Raw genomic sequence first — 21,485 nt, forward strand, 5'->3', positions numbered from 1 at the left:
GGAGAATGTCTGAACGATTGCTAAAGGTTGTAACTCCTGACAAGCCACCATTCACTATGGCTATTAAGCCCATCAATGGCAAAGGATACCACTGTCAATGATGTCAAATGCCATGACATTGTGACCCTAGCTCCAATAGAGATTTTTCAAAGCCTTCTAAATCAGAAGAGCAAAAATTTGTGATTTAAATTTCAGATTTTCTGTGACAAGTTTTGGCTGTTCTATTACAGTTTTGGGGGGTTTGCACCTATACAAAAAAAATCACATACTCAGTACTGTAACAAAAAAGTTAAAAGAAAAAAAAAGGGAAGGCCAACAAGACTGGATCACATCTCATGAACAGGGATGTAGATGAGGCTGGTACTTCTCAGTCAAGAGGCAGCTGGAGAAAACCTTATCCAATACATTTGTTACATGTGAGTTGGACAGAGGCGAAGGTCAGACCAGCATAATGTGGCCTCAAGGCTAACCTGGGGAGCATTCAACATCAGTGTTTTCATCTGAAAACTTCCTTGATTTTGATTGGCCGAGAAGCAGTTACTGTGGCAAATTGTTGGATAAAACGTACGACTATTCCTTTCATGAAACGCTCCCCTAGTCTACATCCCTGCTCAAACAATATCATCAAGATGGCCATTATCTGAAAAATAAAATTGGGGAAGAGAGGCAATCCACCCGTAATATGGTGAATAACAAATGAAACAGCACTTGAAACAAAGTCCTCAACATTACCCATGATCGTCGTTAGTGAAAGGCTCTTGCCTAATCAATATTCACATGTTGATAGTGGAAAGAACTAAGGTGTCAGGGAAAAAAAAGCGATTTGAACATCTAACCTACTGCTAGCCAGCCAGTCACACTACCACCCTACCACTGTTCTATTGCACAATCAAGATGAACTAGAACACAACATCCCAAATCTACAGATTAAACCTTGGTTCAAAGATATTTATCTACTCCTTTCATTGAAAATATAAAGCTTCTATTCCAATATAATTACTAGGTGCATTCCAAAAAAATGTGTTACATTCAAATTTGAGAGTTATCACTACACTGGCTAGGTCCATCTGACTTGGTTAATATTAAGCAGCATCAACCGAACTGCCATGTTTTGAGCGTGGCGGTGGTGGCGGTGTGACCTGTCTGCAAGAAGCTCCTTTGCACAAGCTCAGTACGATCAGTTTCTCGTTCTGAGAGGTGACGAATTTGGGATCGAGCTTGCCGATGATGTTTGTCATCTGGTGAGGGTCTGCAGTGAGATTGTAGAATTCTTGGAAGTTCTGTCAAGGTAAACAAAAGAAAACCATTACTAATATTTGCATATGCAGCAGTATTAAAGGGTAAGTCCACCCCAAAACAATTTTTTTTTAAATCCATAAAAAGTTTATTTGAAGATTTTTGTTTTCAATGTCATAATTTCGAATTTTATGAAATTGTCAATGTTACGCTAATTTGATTCTTCTCTAATCATTCAATTCGATTTATGTTGGGGTGGACTTGACCTTGAGTATTTCATGTACAAAATAAGTGATAATGGTTTATCATTAGATTTTAGTAATATTAGTACCCGTTTCATAAAAACTCATTCTCCATAGTGAAAGTAGTGAATGTATGGTTAATTTACTCTTGGCCAATAAAACTGGAGGATTTTGGTAGCTTACAACAATGCCTGGAAACTTGCGATTGTTATCATGCAAGCACCAAGATATCCTTTATTTTAATGTACATACATTAATCCTAAAACATTCATAATAATTTCTACATATCAGGATATTTGGGATTCAACTCATAAGGTTATGATTTTGATCTGAAAATTTCTATTTCAAGTCCTGACATTCTCTTTCAAAAGAAATATTTAGAACTAAATCCATTTAATGGCGGGATCAGACAGGTCATTATATCATAAATTCTTAATGGGGAACATCTAGTTTTATTGTTTGAATATGACATTAAGGCATGGATCTGAAGGAGAATGGTACAGGTACTTTATCATTGGCTTTTTATTGGCCAGTATGAATTTTTCAGGATATCAAACATCTTTCAAAAGAAATTTATGACACAACCAACAAGATGCATACCAAACTGATTACATTTAATATTGAATGGGTTCAAGATTAAGGTGACATTTGAACATGATTTCAAATAAAATCTACGGCGAATATTCCCTACACTGTAAAAAAGCCATTCACCTGCACTCACTAAGGCGTAATGAAACTTAAACAAAAACCTTGTACAGAAACCCAAATGTGACATGTTCCTATGTTCCTTAATACTCAAATTCTTGTTTGATGCTTTTACTTTGAGTTTTAAGTAAACTAATGTACATGTATTTCCAGATAGATATTTTACAGTGCGTCCCAGAAAAAACGAAACCGAGATTTAGCGATCATTTATCATTACTTAATCATAAATAAAATAGACAAATGACCTACCAATTTAAAGCTTAGAATCTCCTCTTTCATCTGATATTACTTAGATTATTTCTCAATCACGCATGAGTGAGCAAATACAATTTGAAGAAAGGATATCAAAAACTCATTTGGCGGGGGGTATCTGGGTTTCAAAAAGAAAACCACATTTTTGAAAAGTTCAATATTTCCTCTTTAATTTGATACCTAAATTACAGAAAATGGTCAAGAAATAACAAATTTCTGGTCATTTGAAATAAGGCTTGAATTTCAATAATTTCATAAAATGAAGAGGTTCTCCAGGCTGGCTTTCAAACTCACTCAACACTCCGTTTTGTTGACGATCAGCCATGCATTAAATCTTTTGTTCACCATGCGAAAGCTTCTGTGGGAAACCGGTGAAAACTCGTTTATCTCATGAAATTATGGAAATACAAGCCTTATTTCAAATGACCAGAACTTTTTTATTTCTTGACCATTTTCTTTAATTGAGGTACCAAATTAAAGAGCAGACATTGAACTTTTCAGAAATGTGGTTTTCTTTTTGAAACCCAGATACCCCTCGCCAAATGAGTTTTTGGTATCCTTTCTTCAAATTGTTTTTGCTCACTCATGCGTGAATAAGAAATAAGCTAAGTAATATCAGATGAAAGAGGAGATTCTAAGCTTTAAATTGGTAGGTCATTTATCTATTCTATTTATGATTAAGTTATGATAAATGATCGCTAAATCTCGGTTTCGTTTATTCTGGGACGCACTGTATACTTTAAGGGTGTGCCATGGGTTGGGGCACCATCACTACTTCTTTTTTTTTCAAGTGATGAATTAAATTATACTGAATATGAGCAAATTAAAAGTGGAGAAAACATAATTTTCAAGATAAGTATTTGGTGGTGTTTGTCCCATGTTTATTTTGCAATACCGATCTTTAAATTGAATACCTCATTATCTGCAAAGTTACAGTAGACGAAGCTGTCTTTCAGGTCCAGCGTCCTAACACAGGTGTAAGAATTGTTTCGACCATCTTCACAAACACAGGATGGATAGCACGTCTGCTCCGACAAACAGAGTCATATTTATTTCATTTTTGAAAAAAAATCTTTTCAAATATACTCCTAGATCATGGGCAGATTCATTTATGTGATTTAGTGATTGGCTAAAGCAGTGTGATTGATGGTGAGTTTTGTAGCGGAACTACTAATATATTTTTGGATAACTTGCATTATTTGGGGTGCTTTGATATTTGGTTTAAAGCAGAGTGATTTTACAGCTATTTTACTTATGGTAAGTATGCTCTAAACAATATTTACAGCCATAGTTTGAAATTATCTGCATAAAGTGATTTGATAATTGGCTAAAGCAGTTTGATTTGATGGATAGTTTACTGATGGTAAGTGTTGTAGCTTAACAATATATGCAGCCTCAGTTTTAGATTGTTCTTAGGATTCACATAATTAATACTTGGTGAAAGCAGTTTAATTAGATAGAGAACGGATAGTGAGCTTTGTAGCAAAATCATACTTACAGGAATATTTTCAGATAATTTGCATGAAAGTGCTTTGATAATTTGTGATAAGGCAAATTGATTTCAAGATCAAGTATTGTAACTAAATGATATTTGCAATCATACTTTGTGATTATCCGCAGATTCACATTTTTGTGATTTATAATGTTGCCAGAGCAGCGTGATGTGATAGACAGTGCACGGAGGTGAATTTTATAGTTGAAACATGCTTTTCTGTTTAAATGCCAATGGTGACTTACCCGTTTTGTCATGATGCATGCATTTCATTATTTTATTCTTGTCAAGTGAATCATATTTCCATTTTTGTTCCCGTCAAGTAGACAAGTTTTCATGACAAGCAGTGAAATCTGATCATGCCAAGAGTGAAACTGAAAATGTGAACATGGGTTTTTATCAAACAAGGCGTTTCAGAAAGCTGTTCATACAGATGACAGAGGCAATGAGACCATCTACTTCTCAGACAAAATGGCAATTAGCCCTGAATACAACAAGTGAATATTGGAACAAACTGCAATTATGGTGAATAGACAGAAGACCGAGAGAGGCTTAAATTCTCCAAGAGTCACCTGTAAGTTTTATACACACCTTGTATTACTTTCTTTCCTTTAATATAAAGGGAACATAAATGAATACAGATCAGGTAAACAAATTCTGGTACACAATTTATGTCCTGCAAAATTTCTCAAGCCACATCAACAAAAAACTCTTTCTTGCATATACCTGTAAGGTTGCTGTTTGTTTTGTTTAACTTAAATTATCATCTTTTTACCTTTCATAACATGTTTGATATCCTGAAAAATAAAGCTTTATATTGGCCATGTAAAAAGGGGGCTACAGAATCTCTAATAATCTTTCATTAATTGGTTTTTCTAAAAATGTTTCTAAAATGAGAGAGTAAATGTTTGAAGTATTTCTGACAACCAAATACAGTTTAAAAAAAGAAGAAAGTTTAGCGTTTAAAAAAATTGTGTAGAGAGGGCAATTCCCACAACAAGAGACACAACATACCAAAATTTGCCAGTAAAAGGAGGTGTGTCCAATCCCACCTACCTAGATCAGTACAAATATGCATCAAATCATATCACATGGGTATTAGGGTAGGGGTAGGGACAAACTACCTCGAGATCAGCAAAATTGCAGTACATATGATTGGCACCCGACGTATCAGATAGAGTACGTATGCACTCATAGGTATTATTCCTGGCATCTTCGCAGACGCAGGACGGAAAGCAAGACTGAGGAGAGAGATCAATTCTTGTGTTAGAAGTTAATTGATGATTATGGCCCATATTCTGAAGTCAGGTTCAATTTAATCCCTGGTCTTAAGTTGTGGTTTAACTATGGATAACCAATAGCTGCATAAATCTTTAACAGTAGAAGTTTAATGTATTAGCTCAATCGACTCTCGTATCATTCTTAACTACTACTTGCGAAGGATAAAAAAAGATATTTGTCTTCACCATTATTAGACTTGGGGAAAGAGCACAGTAAACATAAGAAACAGACAATGGAAACAAGATTTTGACGTTTTTGGCTTCCCATAATTTTAGCACAGAGTTAGACCATGGACTAAGTTAAAGGGAAATCCAACCCAAATAAAAACTTGTTTTTATAAGGAAAAGAAAAATCAGACAAGATGATAGGTGAAAGTTTGAACAATATTGGACAAACAAAAAGAAAGATATGAATTTTTAAAAGTTGTAAATATTGGTAATCACTATACCCATGGAGACTTCAAATTGGCCGCATATGGGATGTCATAGTGATGTAAGGCAAGGGCTACTCTTCCATGTACTCCAATACATATTATGGCTAAAATGTCATTTTTCCCAAAAGTTTTATTTCAAATTATATTTTCCTTTCATGAGGACATAAAACAATATACTACATGGGTTATATTTAGATTACTGCCCCAGGGGAATGGGTACTTAGGAGAAAACCACAAATCCCTGATAATACAGTACATGGCCTATGGGAAAGTTGTCCTTGCCCCTTGTCATGATTTACTTACCCAGTTGCCAATTTGAAATCTACATAGTATTAGTGATCTCAATTTTAAAGCAGCTATAACTTTCTCATTGCTTGTCCAATTTCTTTCAAACTTTCACCATTCTGTTTAATTTATTTTTCTCCTTCCCAACACAACATTTTATGGCCAAGGCTGGATTCCCCTTTAAACTCGACTTCAGAATACGGGCCATGGGGGTTTAGAAGGCAATGCTACATAAATGTGAATTTTAACCTCATCATTGTAGGAATATAGAGAGAATCTGAATGAAATAAATGCATGTTTAAGATGCATCTGATGTACTGTACGTCCAATAAAAAGGCATCAAAACTTGCACAGAATGGCGAGGAAAAGTTGAAGTTGTCATTAAAACTGAATAAGGCAATGACAGCCATGATTTACAACTTCTTAGCTCATTCATTTGTTAGCATTCTCTTTTCTTTTATAAATATATTCTGCATTGTTTCACGGAATTCGCCAGTATTTCCTTATAATGAATTAAGATCCACAATGCATTGCCTTACATGATTACAATGAGAAAAGGAATTTAAAGGAAATGTCTATGGAATGGCAGCATGATGGGCTCTTTAAAAAAATAATTTAATGGTAGACAAATTTTGTCATGTTCACTAGGTTGATGTCTCAAAATTTATTTAACTAATCTTGTTTTATGTTGTAATTTCATAAAAAAAGAAATAAATCAGTTATACCAAACACTTAATGAACAATGCAAGGCAAGTGATAGCTACCGTAAACTACTATCACTTGACTTGCCTAAATTATCATTACATTTTTTTGATATATCAGAAAAAAATTCCGGATCAAAAATAATTCCTGGTATTTCATCATGACACAATACCATAGACATTTCTGAGGGGTGTTTCATAACACTGTACATTAACAGTTACACATGACTCTAAAGCAGAATTTTGTATGGGGTGTACATGTACAGGTATGTTGTATGAGAGGTGTTGTGGACCCATGGATAATTCCCCAAGGTGCAGGGTTCAAACCCCAATACAGTACCAATTTCCTTTTGCAAGACAGTAAATCTTAATCACTAACATCATGGGTTGATCCAATTGGAGAACTCGTGTGTAACTTTACATATCGTGTTATGAAACACCCCTTCTTCCTTTAGGCATACACTCAGCACTATACCTGTGCATCACTGAATTCACAGTAAACTGTATTTCTTTTTTCATCTACAATTCTCAAACACGAATACGAGTTGTTTCGACTGTCTTCACAGACACAGGATGGATAGCAGTTCTGGAAATGGGGGGTGAAATGAAACTGAGTGAAAGGTAGGCGGGTCTTATGCAAATTTCAACAAAAAAAATAAACCTCTGACCAGCCAGGCCCTGTAACATACAATTATAGAACAGGTAAACATGTATAAGTATACCTTTAACGAGACAAAAATTTGTACAATTCTAAGCAATTTTTCATGCACAACATGATTTACATAAGCCTTTTAAGTCAAATTTCTCCTTTGTATTAAAGTTGAAACAGTTTATAGATCAGGGGAGCGTTTCATTAACATTTTGACCGCCTTGATAATGATTGGTTGAGAGGCACTGTTACCACAGCAACTGTCAGATAAAACAGTACTTGTTGGATAAAACATCTGACAAGTCCTTTCATGACATGCTCCCCATATTATGCATAACGTGCAATAAAATCTTTTAAGTGAAATTTCTCCTTTGAATGTTGAAGCAGGTGTATAGATCAGATTATGCAAAACATGCTATGAATCTTTCCTTAGTCAAATTATTTTTTTCTACATCAAAAAAAAATTTTGTGGTCCTAAAAGATTCGACTTAGGCAAAGTTACCTTTAAATTGACAATCAAATGTAACTTTTTAAACATGCAGTTACACATAATGGTACGATTAGTCAAAAATTTTGGTAGTCGTTGTTATAGGGCCAAGGCCACCAAAAGATGTACATGGAGTACTGGGAGTATCATGGAGAATTTGAAAGAATCTGATTTTTTTAAAATAAAAGCTCAAATCTAGGGTTAGAATTTAGCCAAGGACATCAACGGCCATGTCTGTGGGTACCCTTTGGACTGGCCTCAATGACCCTCCTATTGGCCTTCAAGATTTGTTGTGCCCTCACTTAATTTACCATGTAGTGCCCTATCAAGGCCTTGCACTGTTTACTGCCTGCTCACAATGCAATGGTCAGCTTTCATGCAAAGTAATGCACAAGATCCTGCAATAAACTTTATAATGATTTATGATTCATTTATTGTTGATAATCCAAAGAGCAATAAATAAGAGCAGTGTTTTGCTTTTGCTACAACATACACATGCACAGTAGGTCCTGCATAGTGATAACGGCGCTCGATGCAGAAGTAACAGAACATTATCCTTTTATAAGGGTTGGTAAAAATGCTGAAAATTTTCAAAGATAAATTACAGATATATGAGCATCTTCAGGGGTGAATAATTATACTTTATCTGTTAAATGAATGGAAATTTCACATGATTTGTCCAACAAGGAGGAAAAAATAGAGGAATTATTAATTAATGATACTCCTAGTACTCCAGAATAACTTTATGAAATCAAACGAGAGACAAAGCATGAAAAATATAACACATGCATAGGCTTGTATTCTGAACTAAAGTTTGATTCAACCTCTTGCCTTGTAGTTTAACTGCCATATGTGACACCAGTCTTTATAATTAGATGATCAATTGTATATGGCATGCGAATCTCAAAAATTGTCTTGAATATGATAAATATGATTTTTTTCCTTCTCAATTTCCCCCATTGAACCAAGGGAAGGATCCAAATATAAGAAGCATTACAGTGTAAACAAATTCCATACACTTTTAGCTTTCCATAAGTTTAGGGAAGACTTAGAGCATGGTTCAGAATACACGCCATACACTTCAGTTTGCACTATCATTGGGTGCTAATAATAATGTAATGGGGGGGGGGCTTTAGCACTTTTCATGCTGGAATTAAACTTTGCAATCAAATATATCAAGATTCATAAGGAATACATCTTTGCTGTTTTGTCAAATTTAAAATTGGCAAAATGAGTTCTTCATCCTGAACCAGTATTAAACAAGTGGAGCGCCTCTGGCAGTCTCACCTGCATTACGCGATTCAACATAGCAGCAGTGCTGACTTTGAAAACTACTATAAAATACTTATTAAAAAAACACCATTCATACAATGAAACAATACTAAGTTCATTGACCCTAAATGATATTTGACCTTGATCATGTGACCTTAGACTTGTCAGTGATACTTGATTACCCATATGTCCACAATTCATAAACTATATCCATAAACTTTGAAAGTTATCACAGCAATTATTACTTCAAACTTAACCTGGGTCATGTGATCTGAAACTTGCACAGGATGTTCAGATTACTTGATTACTCTTATGTCCAAGTTTATGAACTAAACCAATACAATTTCAGAGTTATGATGGCAATTCAACAAATACCCCCAACTTTGTTAAAGTTCACTGACCCTAAATGACCTTTGACCATGGTCATGTGACTTGAAACTCAGGCAGGATCTTAAGAAATATTTGATTACCCTTATGGCCAAGATTCACTAGGTCCATATACCTGTCTGTTATGACGACATTTCAAAAACTTAACCATTGGTTAAGACTTGATGTTGACGCCGCTGCCGTCGGAAAAGCGGCGCCTATAGTCTCACTCTGCTATGCAAGCGGGACAAATATTGTCACGAAATATTGAATTATCAGATTTTTATCATTTGTTCAGTGATATGAACTTGATGAAACATAGGTATTGAATCATGTAAACTTACATTTTGCAAGATTATGATACAAAAGCAGTATACATATGATGTTTTCCAATAAAATCTAAAGCTTATATTCCTCCAAAATAATTTTTTTAATGAGGAGTCATTACTTTTCTTTATAGCAAATTTGATAAATTTTCTCCATGTTTTCAAATGATATAAAGGAATCAATTACTAACATTAAAACAACAATGGTGCTATGCAAAATTGCAAAAACTCATATGCAAAACTGGTATGCAATCATTAAAAAAAAAGGAAAACAATTTTAAAAAATAAATCAATAATAAATAAATCAATCAAACAAATATTTACAGGTGCATTGTGATACTAGAAAGCAATGGCAATGGTTGCATGGATGATATATAATGACTATGTTAAGCTTTAAAAGATATAGAAACACATTATTTCTATTTTTGTTGTTGTTTGTATTACTAAAAAAGTGAAAAACATATTTATAAGAAAAGTCATCATTCACATTATAAGCTATTGCACCAATCAAATTAAGATAAAAATCAATATAGTATGACAAACAGATAAAACAAAGAGTTATTCTTCTGCAAATCACAACTATAAACTTATAAAAATTAAACATTCTTAAATTAAAGTATGTTTAGAAGTTCATTAATTAAAAACTCTTCCATTAGATTTGCACATCAAATGCACTGGTCCGTACAAATATCAATCCTGATCTTATAAATGTATATGCCATTCATTTATATTGATTAAAAACAATTTTACAACTGAAGTGATCCACAATAATATGAATCAATCATATTTATTAAGTATTTTCAGGAGGGGGGAGCACTGTTCCCACACCCTTATGAAAATTAGAATTATAATTCTGATGTGCATGCATGATAGAACTGATCTTTTAAATATATCAGTCTGTCACAAAATAGTGCCATTTTGCATGACCACCAAGACCTTTGACTTTTCCATGTTATGAATCTAAAATCCTAACTTTTTTATTTAAAAAAAAATTCGTAATTTGAACCTTTTTAAGCCCCAAATGTATAGTTTATCAATAGTACATACTATTAGCTATATCAAGAGAATTAGCTTTTTCAATAATGACATGCGACCTTTGATTGACTCCAAATATAATCATATATTTTTCATCACTCTAAATTTCTTAAGACTCATTAAATTATTCTTACCATCATTCAATAAAGAACTGACATTGGCACATACAACCAAAACATATGCATCTAACATACATTTCAGTGTCCCTATCCATGCAAATAAACTTCTTTTATAGTGTAATGAACTTACGTCGAGAAATTCTGTATGCGGACATCCCTTGAATCCCTGGGCATTCCACTCCCCAGTATGCTCTATTAATATCTCTTGCCTCCACGGGACACTGGCCTTTGCTTTCTTGGGGATTCTATTCGTAGTATTTTTGGGAATCTGTATATGTCAAGAAAGAAAGAAAGGAAGGAGGAAGGGAGAAGTGGAGAGGGGGAGGAGGAGGGAGGGGGAGAAGGGAATGGGAGAGGGGAGAGAACGGACGAAAACAGATGGGAGTAGGGAGGGGAAGGATGGTGAGGTGGGGCAAATCGAGGAGAGGGGATAGGGGAGAGGAGAAGAGTGGAGGAGTGGGGAGGAGAAGGGGAGTGGGAAACAGATTTAGAGAGTCGAGGAGTGGGAGGAGAGGAGAGTGGATGAGAGGAGATGGGAGGGGAGTAGAGGAGAGGAGATAGGAAGAAAGGGGAGGAAAGGGAAGGTTAGGTAAGAGAGGAGGACAAAGAAGGGGATGAGAGAGAATGTGAAGGGGAGCAAAGGGGGAGAGGGGAGGGACAGGAAACAAGATATATGGAATGCAAACATGCGAAGGGAACAAGTGGGATGACAGGAGTTATGATATATTAAAGAAACAGAATAACACTAAATAGTCATATATACAAATAGATAAAGCACAAACAACAAGATCCTTAAAGTTCAGACCTCAGTCTGTGACACAGATAATCTGTAACCAAGCAATAATACAATCTGACCTTGTCGCATCAGGACTAACAACCATCCATATAGAGCGAAATGACATAACATAAGAGTGATGTAGTAGGACACCAAAAGTGGAGAGGGGTCTATTATACAACATCTATTTCTTTGGAGTGGTGGAGGATTCTAAATTATAGAATATATCATTTTGTTTAGTACAAGATGAGAATAAATTGAAAAAAACAAACAAACATAAAAACTACTCTCTTATCAAGCATACAAAAAACATATTTCAGCTCAGGCAGTAGAAACACACTTGTAGCCTTTCAAATAGTCCAAACTATTCCAAAATTACCATCTGCATGTAATTCCTTGATAACATGTATTACTTATCATACTACTAAACATACTTACGAGAAGAGGTATGAGACTCATCCCATCGACATCAGAGGGGGCTTTACCGGTCGCCATGTTGACGATTGTTGGCATGATATCAACATTAGCAGCAAGCTTATCGCTGGTGGTTCCAGGAGGGATGCCAGGGCCTCGGACGATGAGGGGCACTCTGATGTCAAACTCGTAGAGTTGTCGCTTGTCGTTAGGGAGTGAAAACTGACCTGTTGTGTCAATCACAAAAAATAACATTGAATTTGATTGGACCTTCCATTCTGAACTTCGCATGGCATGACCCTGGGAACGGGGGTGCTGGGGGTGTTGAAGCACCCCTACAATTTTTTTTTTTGGGTGCTGTGTGTATTATTCTTCATAGGCAGTTCCCCTAGGTATTCAGGAAGATATGTCAGGAAGATATGTAAAAAAGGAACAATGTTACCAAAATGACCTTGATTTTTGAGTGAAAACCTTTCTCGGGTCCAGTTTGATATCCATTTTGTAGCAAAAACCTTATTTTGGGGGGGCCTTTCAAATTTCCTTCAGCACCCCCGCTCAAAAAATTGTTTCCGGGCCCTGACCCCTGGTGTGTGTTTCTTAAATCTGTTTGTAAACTTACACAACATTTAACACACAACTGGACCATGTTCTTAGGAGCACTAGAAAGGCCATTGATCATGCATAAAGTCATTCACAACTTACGAACAGCCTTATGAAACACCAACCAGGCTCCTATGTATTATACAACAGAATTATATTGTTGGTATTCTGTCCCTAGGAAAGTTGGGCCTGTATTCCTAACTCGGACTTTACTTAAACTCTGGTCTAAAGCTGTGGCTTAAGTATGGATATCAAATTGTTACAGGTATCTCTGACAGTACAAGTTAAATTTCTCACATCATTTGACACTCCAATCATTCCTACCAGACTGGGAATAATTGAAAAAAGTGCTGAGAAAAGAAAGGGCACATATAATGTAAATGCAACTTTGAAACATTTGGCTTTCCATAATTTTAATGCAGAGTTAGACCACAGCCTTAGTTTATAAACCAGGCTACAGACTCCTCTGCTTGAGACACATATTCAACTTATAAAGCACTCACGTCCACTCTGTGAAGTACTCAAGGCGATAATCATCAACCCTGGCAGTTCCATGAAATTTACTCCAGTGACAATCGCTCTGCTACAATTTCCACACACCATTTGAATGACAGTCTTCAACCGTGGATGTAATAATATATATTCCAACCTAAACCAAAATAAAACCCTATTGCAACCCTAATCGTAACCAAACATCTTAGACAAAATAAAGCAATTGTCACAGGAGCGAATGTACGTGTCACCATCCTAACTATAGCCGCCCACCATCTATACGCACACAGGCACTTATACATTCAAAAAATGAATATTCCATACGGTAATTGAAAACGATATAACTAGTATATGGCATACATATCTCAGGTTTGATTACGGAGTATAAATCAAATGAATAGATGAGAAATATTGAGAATCACCTACCCAAATGGAAGCCATTATCTGAGGAGAAGATGATGAAAGTGTTATCAATCAACTTCTTCTTTTCAAGCAGCGTAACAACGTTCTTCACCATGTCGTCTACAGATAGTAGCGTCCTCCACCTGTGGGGAGAAATTATACAAGAATCTCGTAATAATTTGGGCATGTAATCAAAAAGCTTATAGAGCCCATTTGTGTAATAAATTGCGCATACATGTAATGATGGTATGAACTAAAATATAAAATCGACCCTTTGATAAATTATCAAGTCTTTCGTAAAGTAGTCCCGATTGTAAATAGTTCTAGAATTGTATTATATCTATCTTTCTATGCACTCCCAAAGAGTGGTGGATATTAGAGTATAGGTTTGGTCGAGAAATGAAGAATCAGCATGAGCTTTGTTAAATTGAATTGACTCCTAAAATATATACATACTTCATAAGATACTTTATCCTATTTTTTTTTACATTTACCAACACAATGTGCAAATTTAATATATATTTCATTTGCTCTATATATTTTGCTGAATATTTGTCTATTTTATGTTTACATTGTTAATGAATTTTCCACAATTGTGACAAATGACCTTTTTTAATGAGTTAAGACTGTTTAGCTACAATGTGCAAATTTGATATATATTCAATTTGATTTATATATTTTGCTGAATATTTGTCTATTTTAGGTTTACATTGTTAATGAGTTTTCCACAATTGTGACCAATAACCTTTTTTAACGAGTTAGGACTTTTTAGCTACTGAAGATAAAGGATATTGTGAAGGGCTTTGACTTGATTGACAGAAGATTGGAGCACTTACCTTTTTCTGAAAGCATCATCCAAGTATGTGATAGATTCATTGGACATTGGGTTCTGGGCCCTCCTTATCAGCCAATGTTTGTCCTGAATAAAGGTTGAAAGATCAGGTTAGCTCTGGGGAGTATGTCATGAAAGGACTTGTTGGATGTTTTATCCAACAGAGTCATTTTTATCCATAGCAACAGTGCTTTCAAGCAAATTAAAACCAAGGAAAGTTCGCAAATTTGACAACTTGTCAAATGAAAAATGTTGATGAAATGGTCAAATAATTCGAATTGCCCCTAAATCAAAGTCCCCTGTTTACCGGTTTTTGTTTTGTTCTTTTTTACTTGCAATTTCTGTTTTCCTTAAGTGTTCTAAACATCAAATCTGTGTTTTTAGTGACAAGACATATGATAAAGCAATTGTGGGTGGTGGAAATCTTTCCATTGTATACCTATACAGTGCGTATAAAAAAAAACGGGACAGATTTGAAAAGTCTATAACATTTTAGCTTCAAATTATTATGTCTATATTTTGGTGTTAATAGGTGCTCTAAGGTCTTGTCTTTCAAATGCTTTAAAAAAAATTAGTTTCGTTCATGCTTGAGCGAACAAGGGACGTTTTTGTTGGGGGTTCAAAAAGAGGCTTGCGCCAGAATTGCAGAATATAAGTAATATGATGTTCGGACTTCTTGCTAATTAGCAGACTTCCTCTTAACCTTTTCATTATCTTTGCCATAATTTTCAAATCATGCGGTCAAAATTCATTTTCAGATCTATTTATTTGCTTGAATTATTCTGTTATTTCTTTTTAATATGCTCTCTGTTAGCTTTGAATATTCCTTCTTCAAGCTAAATTTTTTTTTTCAAACCGAATTATGGGAGAGCATGGATTTTTTTTTCAAATCCTTTCATTATGTGCTACAAAGGTTATGGTGCCTTTTGAACAAAGCCACACAGATGGGCGGGCGCTAGGGTTGCTCCCCCCCCCCTCAATTAAAAAAGTCGTGACCGACCAAGAAAAAAAGTGGACAGGAAATAAGGAAAGATAGAAAGTAAAATATGATATCATTTTCTGAATATTATGTCAAAATCTATCACAAAATTTGATATTGTAATTAAAAAAAGTGGGAATATTTGCGTGCTCACTTCGCTCGCTCACAATTTTTTAATACATTTTACCCGATCTTCCCATATCTAGCTCCCTCAAAATTGATTCAATACACCATTGTCATTGAAAACATGAATCCCTTCCTGTGTCAAGCAATTAAACTTGGTCAAGGAATTAATGACCCCTTGAAAAATATATTCATGTCTTTTAAAGGTACATTACATTATTTGTTTCACATAATAAAACGACTTGAATAATCACAAGTTTTCCCAATTGATAATTCAAATCTTCTTACATGGGTTGACAAAAAAAATCTTCTTTTCTCAGTTACTTATGAAGGAAAATTAAAAAGGTAGGAGAAGTTTAAATGAAAAAACAAAATAATCCAATAAAATAAATAACTTTGTAAATGAAATTTGACAGCATAATTTGAAAATTGTGGCACAGATAATGAAAAGGTCAAGAGGAAATCTCCTGATTAGCAAGAAGTCTGATCATTGTATTACACATATTCTGCAATTCTGGCGCAAGCCTCTTTTTGAACCCCGACAAAAACGTCCCGTGTTCGCTCAAGCATGAATAAAATTTATTTTTTTAAATTGCATTTCAAAGATAAGACCTTAGAGCATCTATTAACAGCAAAATATAGACATCATTATTTGAAACAAAAATTTTATAGACTTTTCAAATCCGTCCCGTTTTTTGGATACGCACTATATAGCAGAATGCAGATAAAACCAAGTGAGCACATTCTAAACAGAGACCAGGTTTTTTTCACACCACAACCCCATTTCATATAAAGTTAATATGATAGCAACTATTGTTGGAATGTCAACTACCATAACAGTGAAAATTTTGCTTTCTATTGGCTGTTCTAAAGAAAGTTGACATTTTAGCAAGAGTTGCTGTTATAGCGACTTATAATGAAATGGGGTCCTGATATCCACTGATGCATGGTCTTGCTTTTAAAAAAATTTGCTTTGATTTCCATGATATTCACAGCATCTTTTGTGATTCAAATTTTGGGCTTGAAGAATAGATTTTTCCTGAGATTCTGTGAATTCCATGTTCTTCCAAAATTTCATGATTTTTCCCTAAAATTTCCTTATTGCAAAAAATTGAGGATTACCCTAAGTATCATTAAAACCTTATTGTTTGTGCAACCATTTGTTTTAAACTTTCTCCAAATCTGCAACAAGAACTATAAAAAAATTATTGTTCTTCAATAATTTTTATACCTCATGAGTTGTATACTTTAATGAGAGTCCAATAAACATTACTTCACATCTGTATACGGTATAATGCTATGAAGTTAAATGCATATCCAATTGTGTAATGTGAATCAAAGAATATTGTGAAACAGTGAAAATTATTTACATTTTAGGATCCTCACGTTAGGATCCTAACTGACATTATATCAATGAAATGTAAACATTAATTCAGAGTAAAATAAACAATGTGAAAAGGCAAAAACATCTTTGAACTTCCCATTGAATATTCATTGAAGCAAAGTCCCATCAAAGATATCTCATCTATAATATACAGATATACCAGGCTTTAAGTATAGAGGGAATTATTCATCCTTGGTTGGACTGGCATTATTATTTTCCCCGAGGGACGAAGCCCGAGAGAAAACTAGTAATTTTGCTAGTACAACCAAGAATGAATGATTCCCTCTATACTTTCGAAATAAAGGCCTGGAATAGTTGTTTTATATCCAACATTTAATAACTTAGAACAGATCTTGATAATTTAGTTCTTTTACTCGTAGTTCATCCTTTTTTGATCTGAACCAAAATGTAATGCACTGTGCTGACTGACCTACTTTTCCTGAAGCCATTGTGCCTGCGTGCGGTACGCTTGAGAGATTGCAAGATCTGTGTCAATGTTCTGTGATGTCAACAATGGAATAGTGCACTATTCCATCACTGACATCACGGAATAGTAGATTATCTTCTGCGGGCATTTCATTTTCAACATCTTCGAAAAATAGTGAGAATATGTTTGGTCACATGATGATATTTAAACCAATCAGCATACATGATCTAATATATGTAGGATATAAAATGCAATATGGAATGAAGGGAGGAAAAAATGATGTGAAAAGATAAAATGTCTTTGAACTTACTGTTGAATGAATATTAAAGCTTGGGCCTCTAGGTGCCTTCTTATCTGTGAAGTGTGACACGTACTGAGGGGCGGAGTCAAAAGGTGAATGGCAGGCAGGTGTGGACATCATTGCAAAGAAAGGTGTTGATCCTGACTGCTTATCTAGGAATTCTATAGATCTATTATTCTATAGATGATATCAGACATGGAGAAGGGAGAGAGAAATTATAAATGTTTTCTCATGTACCAAAACAGCATAGTTAACCAGCTATGTAACTCTCATGAAATCAACCAGTAACATCAGAAATACAAATCTAAATAAGCATTCAAAAAGCACTCGATATGAAATTTATCATTATACAGTGCATATCAAAAAAAAGTTTACACTTTGAAAAAGCCCTGGGAATTAAAAAATATACAACATGTGGGTATTTTTTTCACATATAATCTTGGGTTTGGTTCTAAAAGTTTTGACAGAATGTTACACTTGTTAGAGCACTGTCCATTTTTGTAAAGATCGCAGAAATCTGTTTGCGCAGAAATGCTTGTTTTCGTGCTGTGTCAAGGAGAAAGGGCGAAATCAAACTTAGCCTGCGAAGCATTTCTCATAAATTTCCCTAGCACTTTTAGCCAATTGAAATAAAACGGATATATTCAAGCATTTTGTAACAATTTTGCCGCCCAAATTGAAATTTCAACACTTAGTAAGCATAACCTTTACCCTTTTTGTGCCAGCTGGATCTGAGGACATAACTGAATCTGAACGAAAGTTTATATTAGACTTCTCCAGCATTTTTCACTATGTTTTTATCATTTAAAGTGGGTTTACATTTCATTTTTCATGTAATACTTCTTTCTACACACTTTTCCCAAGCTTGACAATGATTAACAAAACGAAAATCAAGCCTAAGCCATTTCATGTAAATCACAGCTCAGTGGAAAGCAAATATTGTCACGATGGCCTCAGTGTTTGGGGGAGAGGGGTGGGGCCCAATGCACTCTTTGAAGTGTTTTGGGCAAGGAAACAAGTTTAAAAAGGTAAAAGATATCCTCAAATCAATTTTACTAACTAAATTCCACATGTTCTTCATGATTAAGGTCTACTTTTATTCGCATAATTATTTCAAAGTTCTGCGCAAATCATTTTTCACTAACTTTTCAAAAATAAGTGGTGCTCACTCAAGCAGAAATATTTTTCGACATTTATATCATCATTTGCTTAAATGGATCTGTACCAATGCTAAACTGTGGAAAAACCGTCAGGATATTACAAATATAAAATTTTACAGGATTTTTTCCAAGTGAAAACTTTTTTTGATATGCACTTTATATCAAATAGGGACAGCAAATCATGTGTGAAGCAGACATCACTTCATTACTGTCATTGAAATGAATTTAGCATTTGTCAGGGGTGCGTTTAATGAAACAATTATCAGTGATTTTCAACTACAGTTGTTATAAGCTCCTGCAAATACTTCTACTTGACTGGCTGAGTGGAACTTATTCAAAGAAAATTGCTAACTGAAATCTTCATGAAATACACCCCTGATGACCATAATATATAATCAATAGCATTAGAAAGGATTACACACACAAGGTACATGTAACTTTGGATCAGTTCTCACACGCCCAAGGCATAGTCAAGGTCATTTGAACTGTTTGAAAGGTAACAGATGTACATGATTACTTAAATGCTGAACAAAATAATGTCTGTTTTATGGAATGGGGATATGGATTTTGTTATTTGATATACCATCCTTATCTCAAATATGTGATCCGTCAATAGAACAAGTCTTTAGCGGTACCAGTCATTAGCAAATTTTCCTATTAACTCAAATAAATGACAGGTCATGTGATAGATTTCAGCCAATCATTTAAAAGGGCAGTTTACCCTGATGATAAGTTGGTTTTCATAGAAAGCAGAAACATTTGAGAAAAAATATTTGTGAAGATTTGATGAAAATCCATTAAAGAATAAAATTAATAACTATTTAATTTTTTGACAGATTTTCATCAAATCTTCACCATTATTTTTCTGTTTCTGCTTTTATCAATTCCAACTTACTATCAGGATGAACTTCCCCATTAATCAGGGTCCATATCACCATTTTATGGAAATTATTATCTGATGATGAAAGGGAGTACTTACAATGATATCTGTGAGATAGTCTTTATGATAATCATCGCCATGAACCTCCTCCTTGCCATTCACTGAGAGTGAGAAATTGTAGTATCTAGAGTTGAATTTCTATATTGAGGACAAAGGATAGATTGGTAAATGTTTTATCATATTTAAAGATAAACTCTGGTGCTGATAATAACAGAAAGTAAAATGTTCACAGAACTTACAAAGCATTATAAAAACTATATCTGCCAAACAATTCTTCACGAAAATGTATGATTATTGGGTAGTGAGCAAATGAATTATAAAATTACTGAAAAATGCTTGTCCTTTATAGCGTGGTCCCACATATTCTTCCCTGTGCTAGCTACACCTGGAAAAGAATGTAGTAATAAAATGAATATAATCTCAGGCAATCCTGAATTATCTTGATTAATTTGTTGTTCTAAATAAGCATTCTAGCATTTGATAAACACTATAGATCCTGGATTGTTTCTAACCATTTCCTAGCAAAAATTGTGTTTTCACACCAGAACTCAAACTTAGCTGTAATCAGACCTGCCAACGTGAAAAAGAACATTTCAGTACTTTTAAAGCTGAAAATCAGTATTTCGGTGAAAAAATCAGTATTTTCAAAATATACCATAGGACAAGACATACAGCTGAAACTTTATAAATCGGTATTTTACATGAAACAAACAGTATTCTTCTCACTTTTCAGTACTAAATACTGAAAATCAGTACTACTTGGCAGCTCTGTGTAATGATAATGATGATGAAAATGATGTAGAAGAAGGTGATGGTCGTGATGATAATGTTGATGATGAAAATAATGATGATGGTGATGATAATGATGATGATGTTAATAGTAAGGAGGGAACAAAGGTTGTTTTATAATTTTGATAACCATGTTTTCTCTTATTGCAGAACTATAACATTTATCTTGTACATGAGCAACTCTTAATATTTGGGTGAAATATGCACATTTACAAATTCTCTCTACATTTCACATTAGGTTTTATGTTCATCTGTCTATGAAAATGTGGCAGTTCTTGGCAATATACACTGCCATTTGGTGGTAAAGATATTTTTTACACATTATTTTATGTTTTAATCCTTCATACAGGTGTTCTTTTTTATAGATACAGGTATTCTTTTTATAAATACAGTGATCAATATACATGTAGGCATGGACATTTCAGTATAAAATTTCACTTTGAGTCTTTGTTGCTCTGTGTTTGTGTGCTTCCTTGAATGACTTTGTGCATTGCAGTGAATGGTCTTCTGTGTACCCTTTTCATCATGGACTATTCACAAGAAAGCACTTTCTAAAGAGGAGAATCCTATATAGCTCAAACTGCACTGCCTCCTTTCAACTAGAACTTCTCAATGCAGGTGATGTTCATCCAAACCCCGGACCTTATAATTATATTTAACATGAAAGGTATCGCCGACGTCACTTCGACATGGTACAGCTAATGTTCATTGCACGATCAAGTATTCTTCTGCTACCCTTCTTGAATTGAGGAATTCCAAGAGAAATCTCCCATTGGACATTTGTAACCTCATTCACTCATATGGTATTCAAAGGGGTAAAACACAGTCAGGAACTCAAGGAGGCCGTAGAAAGAACTCTATTACACGTGATATTAAGCAGCCAAGATCGTCATCATCATCTTCGAATCTTCAGCTCTGTTCTGTAAACGTACAGTCTGTGCGCAATAAGACTGTCCTCATTCACGATTTCATCTGTGACAGCAAAG

The 21,485-nt window shown here is 34.6% G+C and overlaps 1 protein-coding gene across 4 annotated transcripts in view; it reads right to left on the reverse strand.

Moving 5' to 3' along the window:
* Positions 1 to 845: 845 nt before the first annotated feature.
* The window catches only part of LOC121411403 (N-acetylglucosamine-6-sulfatase-like), a 28,986-nt gene continuing 8,346 nt past the window's right edge, over positions 846 to 21,485 (reverse strand). Inside the window, exons 5-12 of one of the 4 annotated variants that reach the window (XM_041604123.1) lie at positions 19,750 to 19,848; positions 17,620 to 17,787; positions 14,401 to 14,483; positions 13,589 to 13,707; positions 12,095 to 12,297; positions 11,012 to 11,149; positions 3,350 to 3,460; positions 846 to 1,280 (exon numbers count right to left, since the gene is read on the reverse strand). In XM_041604123.1, the coding sequence (XP_041460057.1) occupies positions 1,083 to 1,280; positions 3,350 to 3,460; positions 11,012 to 11,149; positions 12,095 to 12,297; positions 13,589 to 13,707; positions 14,401 to 14,483; positions 17,620 to 17,787; positions 19,750 to 19,848 (1,119 nt within the window). In that variant the 3' untranslated portion in view covers positions 846 to 1,082. Of the gene's footprint in view, positions 1,281 to 3,349; positions 3,461 to 5,051; positions 5,169 to 7,102; positions 7,214 to 11,011; positions 11,150 to 12,094; positions 12,298 to 13,588; positions 13,708 to 14,400; positions 14,484 to 17,619; positions 17,788 to 19,749; positions 19,849 to 21,485 lie in introns of all 4 variants that reach the window. The other 3 variants (XM_041604121.1, XM_041604122.1, XM_041604124.1) reach the window with 3 other exon arrangements.

This window comes from Lytechinus variegatus, chromosome 3 (assembly GCF_018143015.1).
Source record: "Lytechinus variegatus isolate NC3 chromosome 3, Lvar_3.0, whole genome shotgun sequence".
Taxonomy (NCBI): Eukaryota; Metazoa; Echinodermata; class Echinoidea; order Temnopleuroida; family Toxopneustidae; genus Lytechinus; species Lytechinus variegatus.